The 19,870-nt window shown below is 42.5% G+C and overlaps 1 protein-coding gene across 1 annotated transcript in view; it reads right to left on the reverse strand.

Annotated features, from left to right (window-relative positions):
* The window catches only part of Kif13a (kinesin family member 13A), a 180,770-nt gene that overhangs the window by 7,283 nt on the left and 153,617 nt on the right, over window positions 1-19,870 (reverse strand). The window contains 11 exon segments of the mRNA XM_071613715.1: window positions 3,766-3,870; window positions 4,385-4,536; window positions 7,075-7,180; window positions 7,846-7,893; window positions 11,724-11,801; window positions 13,228-13,380; window positions 13,700-13,792; window positions 14,466-14,642; window positions 14,869-14,993; window positions 17,623-17,678; window positions 19,452-19,578. Coding sequence (XP_071469816.1) covers window positions 3,766-3,870; window positions 4,385-4,536; window positions 7,075-7,180; window positions 7,846-7,893; window positions 11,724-11,801; window positions 13,228-13,380; window positions 13,700-13,792; window positions 14,466-14,642; window positions 14,869-14,993; window positions 17,623-17,678; window positions 19,452-19,578 — 1,220 coding nt within the window.

Here is a 19,870-nt window from a genome sequence, read left to right on the forward strand (position 1 = left end):
ATCTCTAGCGAAAGAAAAAAAAAAAAAGAAAATGAAAAGTTTTTGACTATAAATTAGCTAAAGAAATCAGTAGCCTTAATTCCTTGGCCATTAAAAAGTAAATATCAAACAGCAGTCATAAAGTTTCTGAAATCAGCAAAACAAAAACCTTGGCAACACTAAGTTCTCAGCATCTTATCTTTAACTGTTTTCTAAGTTAAATAGCACTGGTAAAGTGAGTGGATTGGAGAATTATTTAGGGGAGAATATTGGCAAAGGATCAAAGATTGGACGGAATCGTGTGACTCAGAAGGCTCTGCCTGTATTTTTTTTTTTTTTATTAGTTGCTCATGACAATACAATGATCTTGACATCTCTGCTTGTCAGGTTTAGACTCAAAATTGAATTTCAAGTGTTTGTCTCTTATACCTCCCTTAATCTCAGCTGGCACAGAAACACAATCCTCCAAGCCCTAAAGTACCTGATGCAATTAATTACTAAAAAGATTATCTCTTGCAAAGAAAAACTAATTTGTAGATGAGAATGAGTAACTTGGGGCCCGTTTTATGCCTGGAGGTTATTTCTTCTCAAGTCTAGGAAAGGCACGTTATCCTAAAATACAATTCTGCTGAATGAAATATGCAACCATGAGTTTAACAAGTAGAAATAGGTATCAATTTATCAGACCCACAAAGATGAAAATTTCTTCCTAAAGGATCTTGCATGACCTTAGTAAAACCAAAGAATCTAAAGAGATTTAAGTTCAAAGAGGAAGCAGTCTGCAGTTATATACTTAGGGAGGGAAAGGGCCCCAGTGTCCCAGAGGGACAACTAAAGGAGCAGGGACAACTTATTCCAGGAAAAGAAAGCTGAGTGGAGATTAAACACTTTCTAAACATAAAGGAGACTGAAAGGTTATGGAATTATTATCTTCAAGGAAGAAGAAAAAAAAATAACAGGACTTCAATAGCTTAAAATGAATGTTGAGGGAATTTGGTTAAATAGACTTTTCACACCAGAAGACTCATTGTTATCATTGTATCTTACAGGAGACTACACTAAGCACCTTCCTACAGTGTCTTAAGGGCAAAAAGGATGAAAACCCTACCTAAAAGTGGAGCATGAAGTCAAGTTCTCAAGCTTCTCTATAGCTACAGTCTTCCATGATTTGATTTTTGCGATTTAACTTAAGCAGCTCATATTTACCCTATAGACAAAACACCTTGATTTTAAAAAGGGATCACAACCCACATTAAAACAGTGACTCTTTGCAACGAGTCTCACTCGATGAGTGTGACTTCCACTCCTACTGTAATCAAGCCTGTGCAGGCCTCTGGACAGTCGGCTTTCAGGATTGTATCTGCCAAGGGCTCTCAGTACTTCTGTCCATGGTACTGTGGGCTGGCCGGCTGGCTATCAAACTGCACTCTGGGGAGCATGCGGAATCAATGCAGTCAGCCCAATCTTGCTGAAGGATGAGGGGTTCTTTGTCTTACACTATCATTAGCTGTAGACCTTGGGCAAGTCGCTTAATAATTCTAGACCTTTGTTTCTTCTTATAAATGAAAGAAATAAACCACATCTTGTCCATACAAGGCCTCAGAGATGGGTCATATGGTTACTCTATTGCCTTTATCTTAATTTATACAAAATAGGATAAACACCTGTATATCTTCCCAAATTGATGAGATAACAAAGTGTGGCTTTGAATGTGAAGCACAGCAATATATACCACAGTTTCATTATATTTTCTGAATTACAGAAATTACTTTGGTAATTCAGTGGGTTTAAAAAAAAATAACAGGAATAGTGTTTTGATAGTACTTTTCAAGAATAACTGCAATTTTCCTCCATCAGTCTGAACCATGATTCACGCTCTGATTTTTCAAGAGTGGAAGAGAAAAGAAAGTGAAGTAGGATCAAAGGCAGATAAGAGGAATAAAATTAAAGTTTCCCAAAGAGAAACTAAAACCTCTGATCAAACAAGCCACATACTGAAGTTCTATCAAAATATCCTGGAAAACTACTATCTTGAAAAAACTGGGCAGTAGCCTCAAGAGATGACACTAGAGTAGCTGTCATCAGAACCTGGCAGGAAAATGGCCCCATTCGACCAATGTGGCACACTTCAGAGTGCATTCGGTCAGAGTCTAATCGCTGCTTGAGATTTCCTGGGTCGAGAGAATCTGGTTCTGTCCCACGCTCTCCCAGCTGAATGGTTTTAAGATATTTAAAACAAAGCAAATAAAATAACTGAGGCAAGCAATAAACAGCAAAACCGCCTGTGGGGCAGTTCTAGAGGCTCATTCAACAATCACTTGATGGTATTGTACCACAGCGGAGCATCACCATAGGTTTGAATTTTGTGCCTGTGCACTCCAGTGATGTCCATAAAGGTCCATGCAGACAGGGCGCCAGAGAGTCCGAGGGGAAACAGCACAGCCATGTGGCCCTTTTAGCCCTTATTAATTGGGCAGGGGGTGGCCAGGAAAGTGGCTGGAGAATTCATTAAAATTTGCAGAGATGAAGGAGCAGCTGCTGCTATGTGTCCTTTTCTCCATAAGGAACTAGGAGAGGGTCTTTGGGATAGAGGGACAGAGGCGGCCAACAGAAATGAAGGGAAAAGGGTGCATTTCTTCTTTCCTTATGTGAGGAATGAGGAAGTCATTTCCTAAGATTCAAGCAAGCAAGGAGTGGCCGGCTGCACGCCCAGGTCAAGCTGGGGTTACTTCTGCAGGGTGCTTTAGCAGCATATTTTGGAACTATTAAAGGATCACACCAATGAGGCTTTGGAATGGACCTGAAGTGGAATAGCTGGGAGAGGAGACCCCCCGCCCCCCCACTCGGCCCCGCAAAGCGGATCACATGCAGCCATCAGCAGCACAGCCTCTCCTGCCCCCAGCTGGCTTTACTCCTCTCAAGTCTGGGAAGCCACGGGAGAGAGGAAGCTGGGACAGAATTAGGGAATTCTTTCCAGACTTCAGAATATACGGGTTTTCAAATATCTTTAATTGAGGGTAGTAATTTAGAATCTGAAGTGTCTGGTAGGGCACCATTTAAAAAAAAAAATTCTCTCAAATGCATAATTTTAAAATCAATGGCTGGGGAATGAGGTTCGGTAGCAAGAGTTTCAACCTACCTGTGGTAAACATAGGTAAGCCATCTTGAAAGCAAGGCTGAGAGCAAGGGGGTTAGACCATATTCTGCCAGCTAATTAACAAAGGCTACTTGCGCAAGAGCGATGAGGATGATGCGTACGGGCGGATGAGGGATCACAGAGCAGCTACAAACTACAGAATCACCTTGGCAGGAGCTCAGGCCACACAAAGAAGCTTCCAAACACACCCACGGCTAAATGCATGGTTACTTACTCCAAGTAAGTGCAATTCCTCTAGGTAGATTAACTTCAGGATCTGGGTAATACGTACAGGCACATTAAAAAGATTTCGATTTTAATTAAAGTGATCACTATTACTTTTTTTTTTTTTTTTTTTAAGTAAAGACCAGAATCATCAAAGGCATCTTTCTCCCATTTTTAAAGCAAACCTATCCAAAGCAAAAAGAAATAAATAAAATAGAAGGAAAACTTAGAAAAAAAGAAATAGGTCATGTGCACAAGTACACAAAATTTCATCACCAAGGACCACTTAAAAAATAAATAAATAAAAGGAAAAACACCAAAGATTTATCACGTCTTAATTTCTTGGAAAGCTTTTGGAAGACGATCTGTGAAAGGGCTTTACACCCACCACTAGGCAATATGACAGAAATGGTTCCAGAACTTACAATCTTCTTCTCGCGTTTGCTATGGTGATCTACGGGCATGCTGCTGCCATTGCTTCCAGGGGGGACAATGCAGCCAGGGTTAAGTGCCTGAGATGGAGGCATGCTCTGCAAAGGTTAAGACACACAGACGCATCACACACAAAGGACGATGACAGCGAAATACACAGTGAGTACATGCACGTTAGAAAAGCAATGCCAACGCCTAGATTACATGTGAGCAACGCAGCAGCCGATTCTGCAGAGTTAAACTACTGGTGAAATCTGACAGGACTACACAGATTCAGTGGCAGAAAGCACCATTAGTTTTATTAAAAACTGAATAAGTAAAAGCTTTTAACATTTTCAAAAGGCCTAGGGGACATCTTTTTCTCACTTGAAAGATGAAAATTACTTGGAAAAGCCATCAACACAGAGATGTAAAACCACAACAATTAACAATTGAAAAAAATATCCTACCACAGCCTGTGTGTTTGAGAAAGAGGTACCTAAGAACAGATCCACTGAGAAATAACCCATGCGTGTCCACATGCAGCGTCCGACTTGTGAATGCAAACTGCCGTTCCCTGAGACGGGGTGACACCACTCTGATTTGCACGGTACAGACAAGTCAAGCATTTACCTCCTGGCTTAGAAGAGGTCTTGCTTCAAGAGCCGTCCTTTTTTTATGCTCCTCTTTGACAGGCATCAGGGGCTTGAAAAACTTTGGTGGCTGAGGAGAGAATGCTTTAAAAGGGCTCACTGTTAAGGCATGAGGATTCTCCGAGGCACAACCTGTGGAAGACAAATGACATGAGTTTACAGCCACAGGGTGTGTTCACAGGCACCCAGGAAGGGAGGCGAAAACCTCGCCAGAGGACCACGTGGTATAATGACGACAAGAAGACGTGACTATTTGGTCGGGCATTAACATGGACATAGGCAAGAACAGGGATAAATCTATAAAATCACAGAGTTACCAAAGGGCTGGGCAGTGCGAGAGAAATTGGAAACAAATGCTCTGCCTTCTTTCCATGACCCGGCTTTAAGTACCACTGAGCAGAACAATCTCAGCTCATGGACTTCCCACCTCTGAGTCCTCAGGCCCTTGTCATCTGTACATGCACATTTGCACTTTAACACTGAATGTTTTACTTGTTATATATCTTATTTCCATGGTTACATTTTTAAAATATCTTTATTTTTATATGGTGCTGGGAATCGAACCAGTGCCTCACACATGCTAGGCAAGCGCTCTACCACTGAGCCCCAGCCCCAGCCCCGGCCCCAGCCCCATGGTTACATTTTTAGAGAGCAAATAGAGGTTCAATAAGTATGCTCAATGAATGACTGTGCTCGGTGAAGGTGGACTGCCTGTCCCTTTCGGCCTCAGGCTACCCAGCTCCATACCGCTAAAGACAGATAACTCTTGCTTGTTCTCTCATGTTACCTTGTTCGTAGCCTCTTTCCCCCTTCTATAATTTCTTCCCAATTCTTAGTATAATGACACTTAGTAAGTAAAATATAAACTATAAGGTAACAGATGAATTGATATTTCCAGAGAACACTATTTTCTTTAAGGCACTGGGAAGACTAGAAGTGTAGGTAATATATTGTCACTGATCAAATTGACTTCTGGTATCATTTTTGGACTTTAGGAATCAGTCATAATCCACGCCCCTTCTTTTGTGCTGGGGATGGAATCCAGGGCCTCGAGCATGCTAGGTAAGTGTCCTACGATTGAGCTACACACATCCCCAGAACTTCTTTTTTTAATTTGTATTTTGAAACAGGGTCTTATTAAGTTACCAAGGCCTCTCTTTTCTTTTTTTTTAATATTTACTTTTTATGTGTACATGGACTCAACACAATGCCTTTATTTTTATGTGCTGCTGAGGATCGAACCCGGGTCCCGCCCAAGCTAGGCAAGCGCTCTACTGGTGAGCCACAATACCAGGCTCCAAGGGCTCTCAAGGATTAGAGGCATGTACCATTGTGCCCAGCCCAATCACATTCTCTTAAAAACTCCTTTAAGTTGGTAATGTAGCTCAGTGGTAGAAAGCTTGCCTAGAATGTATGAAGCCCAGGTTTGAGCCCAGTCCTGGAAAATATATATATACATACATACATACATACATATAATAAAATAAAAACAAGAACTCCTTTGATTCAAGCATAGTGGTATACACCCGTAACCTCAGCTATTCAGGAGGCTTAGGCAGGAGGATTACAACTTTGAGGCCAGCCTAGGCAATTTAGCAAGATCCTATCTAAAAATAAAAAGGGCTGGGGATGTAGTTCAGTGGTAGAGTGCCACTGGGTACAGTCCCAAGTAACACATATACACAATTCCTTTAGGAACAAAAATATATATGACAGAGGTGCATGTTCTTTTTGTAGAGAATAATGTAATAAGATCTGTGTATGTACTTCAAATTCAGGACGTGATGTCTTGAAAACTAAGAAGCCAGGAGTGGTGGCACATGCCTATAAGCCCAGCTATTTGGGAGGCTGAGATAGTAGAACTGCAAATTTGAGGCCATCCTGGGCAACTCAGCAAGACCCTGCCTCAAAATAAAAAAGAAATAATAAAAAATTCAAAGAATAACCAGGCAGAGTGGCACACACCTGCAATCTGAGTGACTTGTGAGGCTGAGGCAAGAAGATCACAAGTTCAAAGTAAGCCACAGAAATTTAGTGAGGCCTTAAGCAACTTAGTGAGACCCTGTCCCCCAAAATTAAAAAGGCCAGGGATGTGGTTCAATGGTTACACTCTCCTGGGTTTAATCCCCAGTACCAAAATAAATAAAGGAAAAAAAAAAAAGTAGAAATTATTGAGCTACAGCTCAGCGGTAGACAGCTTCCCTAACCAGAGTCAATCCCCAGTATCACACACAAAAAAAAAAAAAAAAAAAATGGAAAATCTGAAGTGATATGCAATACACAAAAAGCATACTACTATTATTATTTGATGAATGGAAAGAAAAATGGAAATCCAGTAAGAGGACAGATGGCTTCAATCCACAAGCACACTTTGGTTCATCTAGCTGACAAGAATCTAAGCTTGGGGCTGGGGATGTGGCTCAAGTGGTAGCGCGCTCGCCTGGCATGCGTGCGGCCCGGGTTCGATCCTCAGCACCACATGCAAACAAAGATGTTGTGTCCGCCGATAACTAAAAAAATAAATATTAAAAAATTCTCTCTCTCTCTCTTTTTAAAAAAAAAAAAAGAATTTAAGCTTTGTATGTCATTACGTGATAGCCGTGGAAGACTGTGTATGCTGTTCCCAAGTAATTAAAAAGAAATGTCACCGCAAAACCATGCGACCACTACCTTCTTTGCTCCTCCGAGGCGAATCCCTGGGTAAAGTTCCGTAGCACGCCACATCTTGGTAACTGGAGCTGTAGTCAGACATGTCTAACTGGCTCTCTGGCCAACCCTACAAGGTATACAAGGTACAGGCTCACTGTGAGTCAGTCACTCCAAAAGGAGAAAGAAGCCTAGATTTGAGTTTCTCCTATGTTTAATGGCAGTTATGTGCTCTTTTATTATGACGTATTTCAAACAGAGATAAAAGTGCTCAATATAACAAACACCATCAAACCCAAGGTATCCCCAGAGTGAAACATGTTAATTTTATCGTATTTCCTTAAGACTTACAAACACAGTGACATCCACTTGTGAACCCCTTGGTGGTCCCATTCCTCCCTCTCAGAGGCAGCCCTTTCTATCAGTCTGGCCTACATCTGTGGTGACTGGACAGTGCAAGGACGATCCATACACTACTTGAGAGTAAAATGGTTCCATTGACAATTCTGCCTGGTAGTAGCCCAAGTTAGCACTGAACCAGGCAAACTAGGTGGTGTGCTGACTTCATGTATACTTGAGACTCAAGGTGCACTAAGTGTACTAAGTGGTGTACTAAGGGAGAAAACTTACATGTTGTTTGAGCTTATCTACCCGATTTCAACTTCTTAGGAGTGGGCTACCTCTGAGGAATAGATTCTGGATTTCTTGAGGACATAATCAGAAAGTATAAATACCAGTTATGTTCTCAAGAGCTTGGATCCTGCTAGTGACCCAGCAATGCCCATAGATGCATACCTTGTCATCTTCGTCAAAGCCAGAAAGGTCTGGTCGACTAGAGGAAACCTATAAGAGATAAGTAGTTTTTATAAATGTGGCTCATGTATTTAACATAATTGTCTATTTTTATATATATATGTTTTTTAATATATATAATATTTTAAAATAAATAAATAAATAAAAATTATGTGCCAGGGATTGAACCCAGGGGAACTTAACCACTGAGCTACATCCCCAGCCCTTTTTATGTTTTATTTCCAGACAGGGTTTTGCTAAGTTGCTCAGGGTCTCAAAAAGTGAGGCTGGCTTAGAACTTGCAATCCCTCTGCTCCTGAGTTGCTGGGATTACAGGTGTTAGTCACCACGTCCAGGTATAACCTTTTTGTTGCTGTTGTTTTTCTTTTTGTCAACAGGGATTGAACTCAGGGGCATTTAACCACTGAGATACATCCCCCCCACCCCGCCCTGCCCCCACCCCCTGCCTTTTTAAAAATTTTGAGACAGGGTCTTGCTAAGTTGTTAGGAGGCTGGCTTTGAACCTAAACTTGTGATCCTCCTACCTCAACCTCCTGAGCCATTGGGATACAGGCAAATACCATCACGCCCACCTGTAATTGTCTTTTTATAGAAAGAAATGTCACGCCACGGATGTCCTGAATGCTGTGTGACCTCTCTCTTCTTTCATTTCCCTCTCCAGGAATAATGACTACACTCAATAAGAAGTTACTTCCACACCTATGTTGTGTAATCACATGTGCAAACACAGATAAACAGTAAATAGCAGCCAGGTGCAGTGGCACAAAACTATACTGCCACCAACTCAGGGAACTGAGGGAGAAGGATTGCAAGTTCGAGGCCAGCCTCAGGATCTTAGTGAGACCCTCAGAAACGTAGTATTCGAGATAAAAAGTAAAAAGGGCTGAGGATGTAACTCGTGGTGCAGTGATATTGGGTTCAATTCCTAGTAACTATAAAGGGGAAAAAAAGCAATAATCAGTATCTCTGTAGTCCCCACCCCAGCCCCCCACTGCTGGAGATGGAACCCAGGGCCTCCTGAGTGCGAGGCAAGTGCTCTACCACCCTCATTTTCCATATTTTTGTACTTCATGTAAGTGTTGTCTTACTACACTTGGTCTTACACAGCGTGGTGGATTATTTTGTTCCATTCTCCTGTTAATGAGTATTGAGGCTGCTTCTGACTTTTTTCTATTAGAACTCTGATGAAAACACCCCATAGCCAGGCATGGTGGTGCATGCTTATAATCTCAGCTACTCAGGAGGATGAGACAGGAGGATTGCAAATTTGAGGCCCACTTGTGCAACTTAGTGAGACCCTGCCTCAAAATAAAAAATAAAAAGGGCTGGGGATGTAGTTTGGTGGTAGAACACTTCTGGGTTCAATTCCCAATACTGACTGAAAAAAAAAATCCATCTTCTCATTTCTAATATTTGTATCTTTTCTCATATTTTCTTTTCCTTCCAAATGAATCTTGTTAAAAGAGCCAGTCCACGTGACCAGACTTTTTAAACAACCTGCTTTTCAGTTTTGCTGATTCTTTATTTTTCTTAAGTTTGTTCTAATATTATTTGAATATTCTTTTTGTTCTAATATTTATTTCTTTCCTTACTTAAATGATGCTGGTTTTCTTTTTTCTAACTAAAACTGTGTCTATAACTATTTGCCTATTAATCTCTCTCTTATTTTTATTTTTTGCAGGACGGGGTATTGAACCCAGGGGTACTTTACTACTGAGCTACTTTACCAGCCCTTTTCAATTTAATATTATTATTTTTATTTTCTGATACTGGAGAATGAACCCCAGGGCACTCTACCACTGACTTACATCCCCAAGCCTTTTTATTTTTTGAGATAGGGCCTCGCTAAGTTGCCCAGGCTGGATTTGAACTTGTGATCCTTCTCCCTCGGGCTGGGATTATAGGTGTGTGCCACTGCACCTGTCTTATCTATAAATCTGTAGAATATAAGGAACTCTTCCTCTCGCCTTTTTAAAAAACCATAACCACAATACATTATCATTTCTATACAACTTAGGTGATTCATAGATACTATCAAATATATGGTCATGTTCAAATGTCTCGTAAACATTTTCACAATTAATTTATTTTGGATCTGGATCAAAATAATTCATACATTGCAATTGACTGATATATTTCAGTGTCTTTAAATCTACGAGTTCTCCCTTTTCTTAAAATTGAATTTTTTTGGAGTTTTATCTGTTTTTAAAACAATTTAATTAAATTTAATTTGTTAAAAAAAATTAGGTCATTTCCCCTGTAGTGTCTCATAGTCTGGATTTTGCTAATTGAATTTCTGTGGTGGTATTTAACACTTTCATCTGTGTTCTTTGAAAGTTAGTAGCTAAACCTGGAGTCTTTTTTGGGGGGGTTGGGCGGTGGGGGCTGTCAGAGATTGAACTCAGGGGCACTCAACCACTGAGCCCATCCTCAGCCCTATTTTGTATTTTATTTAGAGACAGGGTCTCACTGAGTTGCTTAGTGCCTTTGCTGAGGCTGGCTCTGAATTCTCGATCCTCCTGCCTCAGCCTCCCAGGCTGCTGGGATTACGGACATGCACCACCGTGCCTGGTTAGACCTGGAGTCTTGATTAGGTTAAGGTTTAAAGAAAAAAAAGAAAGAAAGACATTTAGATTATTTCATGTTTTTTGTTTTGGTGTTGGAAATTGAATCCTGGACCTTACACATGTCAATCACACACTCTATCACTGAGCTACATCCCCCAGCCCGTTTACCCCCCTTCCCCCTTTCTGAAATAGGGCTTAATATGTTGCTGGTCCTGAACTCTTGGGCTCAAGAGACTCTCCCCCCACCACCCCAGCCTCCTGAGTAGGTGGGACTTCAGGTACACACTACCAAACCAACCTCCCCGCCCCCAGCTTTAACGTAAGAACCATAAATTTCCTAATAGTAACTCTCACTCTTTCATTTTATCTATTGTCTAGTATTTTTTAAAATATTTCTTTTTTTAGTTGTCGATGGACCTTTATTTTATTCATTTATTTATGTGTGGCGCTGAGAATCAAACCCAGTGTCTCATATAAGGGAGGCGAGCATTCTATCACTGAGCCACAACCCCAGCCCTACTGTCTAGTATTCTGATGAATAAATAAGAAGAACAGGGAACTTAGGGCTCATCATTTCCATTTAAATACCACTTGAACTGCATCCTACAATATCAACATATGCCTGTTTTTATTATCATTTAGTTGTAAATACTTCCTGATTTCTATCCTGATTTCTTCTCGGGTTCATTACTCAGCAGGGCCGAGTTTCCTCTATTACAGCTGTCTGAGTCTTATTATCTTCCTAGGGCCTGCACTGTGGTCAGAGGCAACGCCTGGGACAGAGATTACTGCTCTCTGCTGTGATTTCCTCTGTGTGCTGTAAGACAACTTTGCAAACCTTCACCATGGTTTAATAGTTTTCTGGTAATTCTGGAGATAGGGAAGGCAAATAATTCTGTGCTTTTCCTTAGAAGGCTCTCACTTCTACTCTGCTGCTTCTGGGAAGAGAAAGCTTTGAAATTGGTCCATGCACTAATCTGTCCTTTATTCCCATGACAGTGTCCCCTCTGCCAGAGGCAATTTCTGTCGACTGAATTTTCTAGGTGAATTGGTTGAGAAAGATGATCAAAACAGTCAAAAGAAAGACTAGGAGCTGAGAAGCAAGGATACATTGAGCCTGGCTCTCTGCTGCGTCCCTGGTACAGAGAAGCAGGCTCAGCACACTGGGGGAGGTGCTCCCATGCCAGGAGTGACAGTCCCACTGTGCCAGCCCCAGCCTCCCATCCCTGAGGCCCCCACCCAAATCCTGAGGCAGGTCACACAGGAAGCAAGTCCCCACCAGCGCGAGCTTACATTGTGAACATTCGGTGTGCTGAGGCTCCTCCGGATGTGCCGGGCTCTGGTGGAAAGTGCCTCTTTGACCGTGACGGCCTGTCAACGTATAATTTAAAGATAATGTTCATGAATGTCTCATCTCATTATTAAAGGGACACATGTATTTGTAGAAGATTTATAAAATATAGATGAAAAGATCACTTTGCTAATATGGATCACGCATGCGCACAAATCCATATTTACAAAACTGCAATTTTGCTGCGCCTGCCTTTTTCTTTATTTGCACAGTTTTGTTGAAAATATTAAAAAAAAAAAAAAACCCAGAAAAAATGCTGGGCAAAATACATTTCAACTGCGAATATTTTTACACAAGTGACAGAGGAGTGCGCAGAGAAAATGAGGAAATGAGAAGATACCTCTAGCTGTACATTTCACTTGCAAAACAACAAAGAAGTTTTATGCTATTTGTGTTTCACTCAGGTAGCAATTAGGTTTCTACTAAAAGAAAATGATCCTGACAGCTGTCAGTCGGGTTTCTCCTGCTGGTTTGCTCAACACAGACTTTCCATATTGTCAACCACTTGCTCCCGTGCGGTCAACACAGGACATACACCTGGTTTTACAGTTCCAATACAGAGTGAACCACTTGTGCTTGAATGTCTCCGCTGTTACCTCAAAAATTAACTTGGGTCTCAGAATCAGGGAGAGAGTGGCAGCATGTGGTTAAACATATGGACTTTGGAATCCAGCTGCTTGGGGTTTACATCTGACTTTGTACCCTTTCCTAAGTAGCTGTGAAATCTGTGTCAAGGGAGCTGACTTTTCTCAGACTCGATTTCTTCATTTAAAAATGGGAATTACAACAGTTTTACCTTTGACAATTAAACAACGTATCCGTAATGGTTTAGATATGAGGTGAACCCTAAAAGCTCATGTGTGAGACCATGCAAAAAAGTTTAGAGGTAAAATGACTAGGTTAGGAGAACCTTAAGCTGATCACTGTAATGCTAAGCACTTGAATGGATTAACTAGGTGGTGACTGTAGGAGGGTTAGGTGTGGATGGAGGAGGTGGGTGGGTGGGATGTGCCTTTGGGATTTACATTTGTCTCTGGTAAACCTGAGCTGCTTTCTTCCTCCACACCCTTCCGCCATGATGTGCTACTTTACTGTGGGCCCAGCACAATGGAGTTGGCCATCTGTGGACTGAGACCTTTGAAACCGTGAGCCCCTCAAATAAACGTTTTTTCTCCTCTAAAATTGTTCTTGTCAGGATTTTGGTCACAGTGATGAAAAAGCGACCAGAGAACAGTATCTAAGTTATTCTGGCACAGTGCTTGGCAGGTTGGAAGTATTCAATGAAAGTTCGCATTATCTTTATTTGGGGCACTATTTTGTCAAAATCCTTTCAATAAAGACATTTGCCACGTGACTTCTCCTTCTCTGATAGCTTTAGACAGGTGCTTGGTTACAAATTCGTCCCTGCTCCCTGGGGTGAAGGCATCCAGCTATTCAGTTACTCGCCTGCCGGAGCCGTTCAAGGCTCAGAATGTTCTCCACCTGCAGCACGCCCCGTGTGTACTTCTCAATGTACGTCTCTCCGTCGGACGTGCCCTCGTTTTCACTCCGGGCTGCCAGGAGAGCCAAGGTTTCCCGGTCCTCAATCTCTTCGGTTGCCTAAAGAGAGAGGGGAAAAGTGACAGTACTCATGTGGACAACGTTTTCTTCAAAAGTGCGGTGGGACCAGGTGCAGTATCCCAGCAGCTTGGGAGGCTGAGGCAGGAGGATCTCAAGTTCAAAGCCAGCCTCAGCAACAGCAAGGTGCAAAGCCACTCACTGAGACCCTGTCTCTAAATAAAATACAAAATAGGGCTCGGGATGTGGCTCAATGACAGAGTTCTTGCTTAGTTATCATGTACCAGGCCCTGAGATGGATCCCCAGCATTGCAAAAAAATAAAGAAATAAAAAATTGTTTTTAAATAATATATATTTTACCTTTGGTATGTTGGAGACTATTTCATAGGTTACCCCACAGGAATAAAATATATTTTTCAATGATATTCTCCTCTTCAAACTCTGTGTAAAACTCTGGCGGAAAAGAAAAGGATGGATTAAACTGTGTAACAAATACAGGCTCAATATTTTACCCACTGTAAATGCATTATGAATACTTATGTTTTTGATATATACACACAATATTCTGAAAAACAGGAAAAAAAAACCCTATAAACTTAAATATCCTGTCTATACTTCTGAGGGACAACAACATCCAGGAGTGACTTGGACACTGCATTGCGGAGTGTGCAGCACACAGTCTCTGTGGTGGTATTCCCCTCCCCTCTGCTAACTCCATTTAATCTCTCCCTTTAATCAGTCTTTCCAGAACACCAGCACTCTGAGATGTGACCTGGCCAAGTGGTTGCACAGGCACTCATTTGCAGTCTGTGTTTTGTCCTGGTTTTGTTTCTAACCTGACTGGGCCTGAGACTTAACCTCTTAGTCTATATTTCTACTTTTCAAACCAGAAAATGTCACTGCCAGGATGACGGGTTTCCTCTCCATCAAGGTGGCCAAGTGTTCTGGGGATGACATTTACCTCTGAGGGCCACACGCCCAGTGATCTTGGAGAGATGACAGTCAGGCTCTAACCTGGCCAGTGTGGCCACATTCTGCCCTTTCCCTGTATTCACACTGTGAAACAGGACTGGGACAGAAGGAAGACTGGGACCTGGGAGACACAGCAGAGCGCCTCTGTTGCTACCTGTTTGTTGTAAATGTTGGCTGCAATCCGTTTCCTTAATACCAACTCCATGGTAGCCGGGTGGCTGAGCTGGACGGTGGTCTTCACAATCAGGTAAATCCTTTCATTCTGCGGTGTGACCCTGTTCAAGTGAACAGAGTCGTGTACTGAGGAGTCCCAAGAGGCAGTAGCTGAAACCTAGGAGGGAGGGAAAACATGGCGAGACGGAAATAAGTTCCACTCGACCTAGTCAGACAGACTTCTTTCCTCACCTATTCTGAACAACACAAATGATTTATTTTTTGAAGTCCCCGCTCCTCCTCCCCAAAGCAGACCACAATGGCTTATCAGGAAGACAGCCCTCCCCGGCCCCACCCCACTGAGTGCTAATCAGAGGCCTCCAACAGACCTGGGGATAAATTACCTCGTCATCGCTGTGCTTTATAATGGGCAGGTAGAAAAACTGGCTGCCATGCTCCTTGGGCAGGATGGAGTTCACGCCCGATGCGTGTGGACCCACAAGCTGCTCGTTGGCACTGAGGTCATCCGCTAACCAAGTTCAAGTTTAAGGCACAGGATAAAGAGGTAGGGGAAAGATAGTTTTTAAGCAATCACCCCAAATTCAAAAACATATTTATATTTTTTTCTTTTTGAGGTGCTAGAGATTGAACCCAAGGCCTGTGCATACTAGGCAAGTACTCTACCACTGAGCTACACTCCCAGCCCCAAAATACACTTATTATAGAAAATGTTTACATGTGACATAACTTTTTTCTTTCATTCTCTATCCTCAAACTGAAACAGATACTCTAAGATCACAATGACTTTAATTCCTTAAAAATACAACTCTAGCCAGGCGGGTGGTGCATGCCTGGAATCCCAGAACCTTGGGAGGCTGAGGTGGGAGGATTGAGAGCTCAGAGCCAGCCTCAGCAAAAGTGAGGTGCTAAGCAAGTCAGAGAGACCCTGACTCTAAACAAAATACAAAATAGGGCTGGGGATGTGGCTCGCGGAGTGATGAGCACCTCAGCTGGCTGTCTAGCCCGTGGGTCTGGGCAGGTGGACCTCGGCAGGCTGACTGCATCTGCTGGACCATGTGAGGATCCTTATCACACAGGGAAGAACATTTTCATGACATTCAGGTGCTTTTATATTCATCTCAAAACACAATTCTGAACTGGGGACGTGGCAGGTACTTCTGAGTAGACTCCTAAAGCAGGTACCACTGCCTCTTCCATCAGCCACTTTCCCCACTGAAGTGCGGATATCTTTCTACAGGCCACCTCTGTGGTTTGGAAAAGCCTGCTTTTTGTTTTGTTTCAGCTTCCAGATCAGTGCAGAAACTCTTAGGATGTAGTTATCTGCTGACTTCTCCAGGAGGAAAAAAAAAAAAAAAAACTGACATAGGTCTTCTGTTGCAAATTGCTTAATTATCAAAAAATTATTTTGCAAGCTCAAGGCTGATTTTAATTTGAAACAGGTGCTTAGGTCGTGGTGTTTGTGAATTCTTTGCCTTTTGTTCCAACAAGACTAAATACATGGCAAGAATGGATGACCTTCAGGGTTTTTCAAAATGTCTTCTAGTTTCGGCCACTATTATGATAAGCACATACTAGACCACAGCAGTAAATTCCAAATATTTGTTGTAACTTGGAAAGAAAAAGATGGTGAAAGTCATATATATCTCAAAATCCTGGTTCGTCTTATAGCTTCATAGTACAGAAACACAAATCCAGTTTTATAGCTAACCCTTTGATGTGATAAAGAAGCATAAAGACATGAAGATGGATTTCATATTGGAATAAACCATCAAAGTTTCTTTACAAATACACATTTTAAAGTGTAAATTCATATTTTTGGATGAAAAGAGGGATTTTTCTCCTGGAGAAGGAAGCTGTTGTTGTTGACTTTCTCAAAAGTCTTGTGACATTTGCTATTTTAAGATTTTTTTTTTTAATTCTTCTACAAAAGGAGCAGATTATGCAGCAGCTGACCCTGTGAATGCACACCTACATTTGGTTGGAAGAATGGTAAAAGCAAACAGCATAGTCTGAGCCCAGTGATGGAATCCTATTCACCTCCCTGAGATGAGAGGGGGCTGTATTATATACAGTCTTAGTCATCTTTTTGTGGAGTCATAGCACATAAGACTGTTTTCCAAGTGACCAAGGCTGGAAGAAAAGTAGCATGAGTGGTTTTAAGTTAAGATGATGAGGGACTGAGGTTGTAGCTCAGTGGTAGAGCGCTTGCCTAGTATGAGTGAGGCACTGGGTTCAGTCCTCAGCATCATATAAAAATAAATAAACAGGGGCTGGGGTTGTAGCTCAGTGGGAGAGCGCTTGCCTGGCACGTGTGAGATGCTCGGTTCGATCCTCAGCACCACATAAAAATAAATAAATAAAATAAAGGTACTGTGTCCAACTACAACTAAAAAAATTAAAATAAAAAGGTATTGTATTCATCTACAACAAGTAAACAAACAAATACATGATGGATCCTAATCTGTCTTTAACTTCCAGAAGTTTCCATATAACTCCTTTCTCCTAAGAAAAACAAAAATGTCTTATGTAGCACCATTTGACTTTTTTTTTTGGGGGGGGGGGAATTTTTACATTTCATAGTTCCATTTTTTTAAAAATAAAATAAAAGTAACTCCCTTCAACTCCGATGGGTACTTAGATTTATTTATCTAGAGACAGGAATAACGTTCAGCTGGAAACGCTGGGACTGGGGTAACTTTCCCCACTTGGAACTGAACTTTCTCACCAGCAAATGGGTCCTTCTCAGAAGCCATCCTATGCTTCAGAAGTGATATCAACGTTTCAGAACAACTGCTTTAATATTCTTGTACATAATTCTCAATATTCCTAAGCAGGGTGTGTGTGTGTGTGTGTGTGTGTGTGTGTTGCTAAGGATCAAACCCACAGCCTCATGCATACAAGGCAAGTGCTTTACCACTGAGCCACGTCTCCAGCCCCTAACTGTTCTTATTTTTTTAATTTAATATTTACATCTTTCTGTCAGTGATACTATCTGTCATGCTTACATATGTTTGAATGGACCACAATGTCACCTAAAACGGCATATGAGCAATTACAAAAGTGATTTACAGATCGAAATAATGTGAGTCTGAATACATGACAAATTTTAATTAAATGTGGTGGCTCCTGGAACTTACCATTCAAATCAAGGAAGAGAACTGGTATGTGGGTTTCCATTCCAGAAGGTGGAATCCTAAATTTAATAACAAAATTTAACAATAAAGTATCTGTCTGCTATCTTGCTGGTTTATAAAACAGGGTCATGGAAGCAGAAGAGAAGCCCTGTGGAGAGGCAGGTTCTGTGGCTGGCCTAGCTTTACACGCTCACCTCCCTACAACCCAGTCCTGGGGACTACAGGATTTATGTGCAGGAGACGCCAGATATGTGAATTAAATGCAACCAATTGAAACAGAGGTCATTTGAAGACTTTCTAAAACTAATTCTAGTGATGGGGAGAAGGAACAGGGGTGTAGGTGGTGGTAATGAGACAGATCAGAGCTAGAGGATCTAGAGGAAGTGAACAAAGGGGCCAACAGCTAAGAGCCTGGAGGAACACGCGAGACGTGTGAAGGAGGAGGCCTCGGGTGCAGGACAAAGCCTCTCCTAGAACATGAGGGACACAACCCAGGACCACATTTTGCAACTACTCAAGTGGCTCTGAAGTTTGAAAATATGTGAAATGGGGGAGACTGTGCTAAGGTGGAGGACTGTCTAGAGAGGGCTCTGAGAAACAATCAGGTCGGGAAGGAGCTGGCTCCCCCCAAGGGATTCCAGCAGGAGGCGGAACCCAAGGGAGAGACAACCAGTCACAAGTCATGCACTTGCAGACTCAGTTCTCCAGTTGCATAAACAAACCATGGAACTGGTTATAGCTCCATGTATCCACAGACAAGCAGACAATATCACGAGGGTTGCTAAGTGTGTCCAAATTAAACTATCTGGGCATGCACATTTTGCATTCAAAGGGAATCAGTCTCAAGGGCATATTTTTGTAATTAGAAAGAGAATGAGAGCAAGAAGCAGCCCTACCATGCACCGAATGGTGGTGCAGCTATTTTATGTACATCGTAATCTACAAGGAAGGCTGTGTGAAGATAAGCAAGGTGTTTAACGTGCCTTCTCCCAACACCACACACACACACACACACACACACACACACACACTGAAGAGCTAAAACCAAGAACTAAATCCCAAACTATTTCACTCCAGAGCTTTGGGCACTAGGCTGTTTCTCAGGAACATACCAAGCATCAATTATCAATCAACTGATTGACTGACTACGTAGGCTTAAGTGCTTACTCTTTGCTAGTTACCAAAATAACACATACTAGGGAAAATAAGAACAGGGTCGTGGATGTCACTCAGTGTCAGAGATCTTGCCTAACATGCACCAGGCCCTGGGTTCAATCCTCAGCACCCCAAAAACCAAACCAAACCAACAAAAAAGGCTGGGTACAGTGGCACACCCGGGTAATCTCAGCCAATGACTCAGAGAGGCTGAGGCAGGAGGATCGCAAATTTGAGGCCAGCCTGAGAAAATTAGCAAGATCCTATTTCAAAAATAAAATTCATAAAATGGGCCAGGGATATAGCTCAGTGATAAAGTGATCCGGATTTGATACCCAGCACTACCACCACCAAAAACCTAAAAAACTGTCCCCTACCCTCTGGGAATATCCTTTTTAGCCAACATGATACTATTCCTAGAGATCAGGAAACAGTGTCCAAGTTCTCATTCAGAGGAATACAGGAGTGGCACTGGATTCTTGGAGGGTCAGCAATCTCTCTGGCTTCCTGCAGGAGGAAGCTGGCTGTAGTAGGAGGGAGCACTAGGGTTGGGTGGCCCTTTCCTGACAGCTCAGTTCCTTGGCATTCACTGTGACAATCCTAGAAAGCCATGGACATGGCTCTTGCCACGGGCAGTAGACACCCACCCCCACGGCACAGAAGGCAGGGGGCCTCACCAGTCAGCCGGGGCGCCGGGGATCCCACTGCCCGGGGCGGGCACCAGCACAGCGTTCCTTTCCTCCGTCAGCCCCACCCACTGCTCCACCAGCCGCGCCTCCCGCTCCACGTCGTCCTCTGTTTTGTCTGCAGAAGAAAATGAGGGGATGGGTGCCCAGGAGAGGGAAGAACAGCGTCCACACTGGAGACGGATGTGCACTCAGTGACACCCCACATGGCTTACACATCACTACGTCCCAAAAAAGGGTTTGCGGCTTTGAAGGTCAGGCCTGAGCATCGAGGCTGGGAGAGGCTGGACCAGCCCCGGTACCCACAGCATGCCAGGAAAAGAAGAAGGCAGCAAGAGGACTTAGGTTCCTAGCACCGAAATACGGGAAAGCCTTCAAAAGACAAGTCCTAGCTTCCTAATCTGTCAAAC

The sequence above is a fragment of the Marmota flaviventris genome, chromosome 6 (assembly GCF_047511675.1).
Source record: "Marmota flaviventris isolate mMarFla1 chromosome 6, mMarFla1.hap1, whole genome shotgun sequence".
Taxonomy (NCBI): Eukaryota; Metazoa; Chordata; class Mammalia; order Rodentia; family Sciuridae; genus Marmota; species Marmota flaviventris.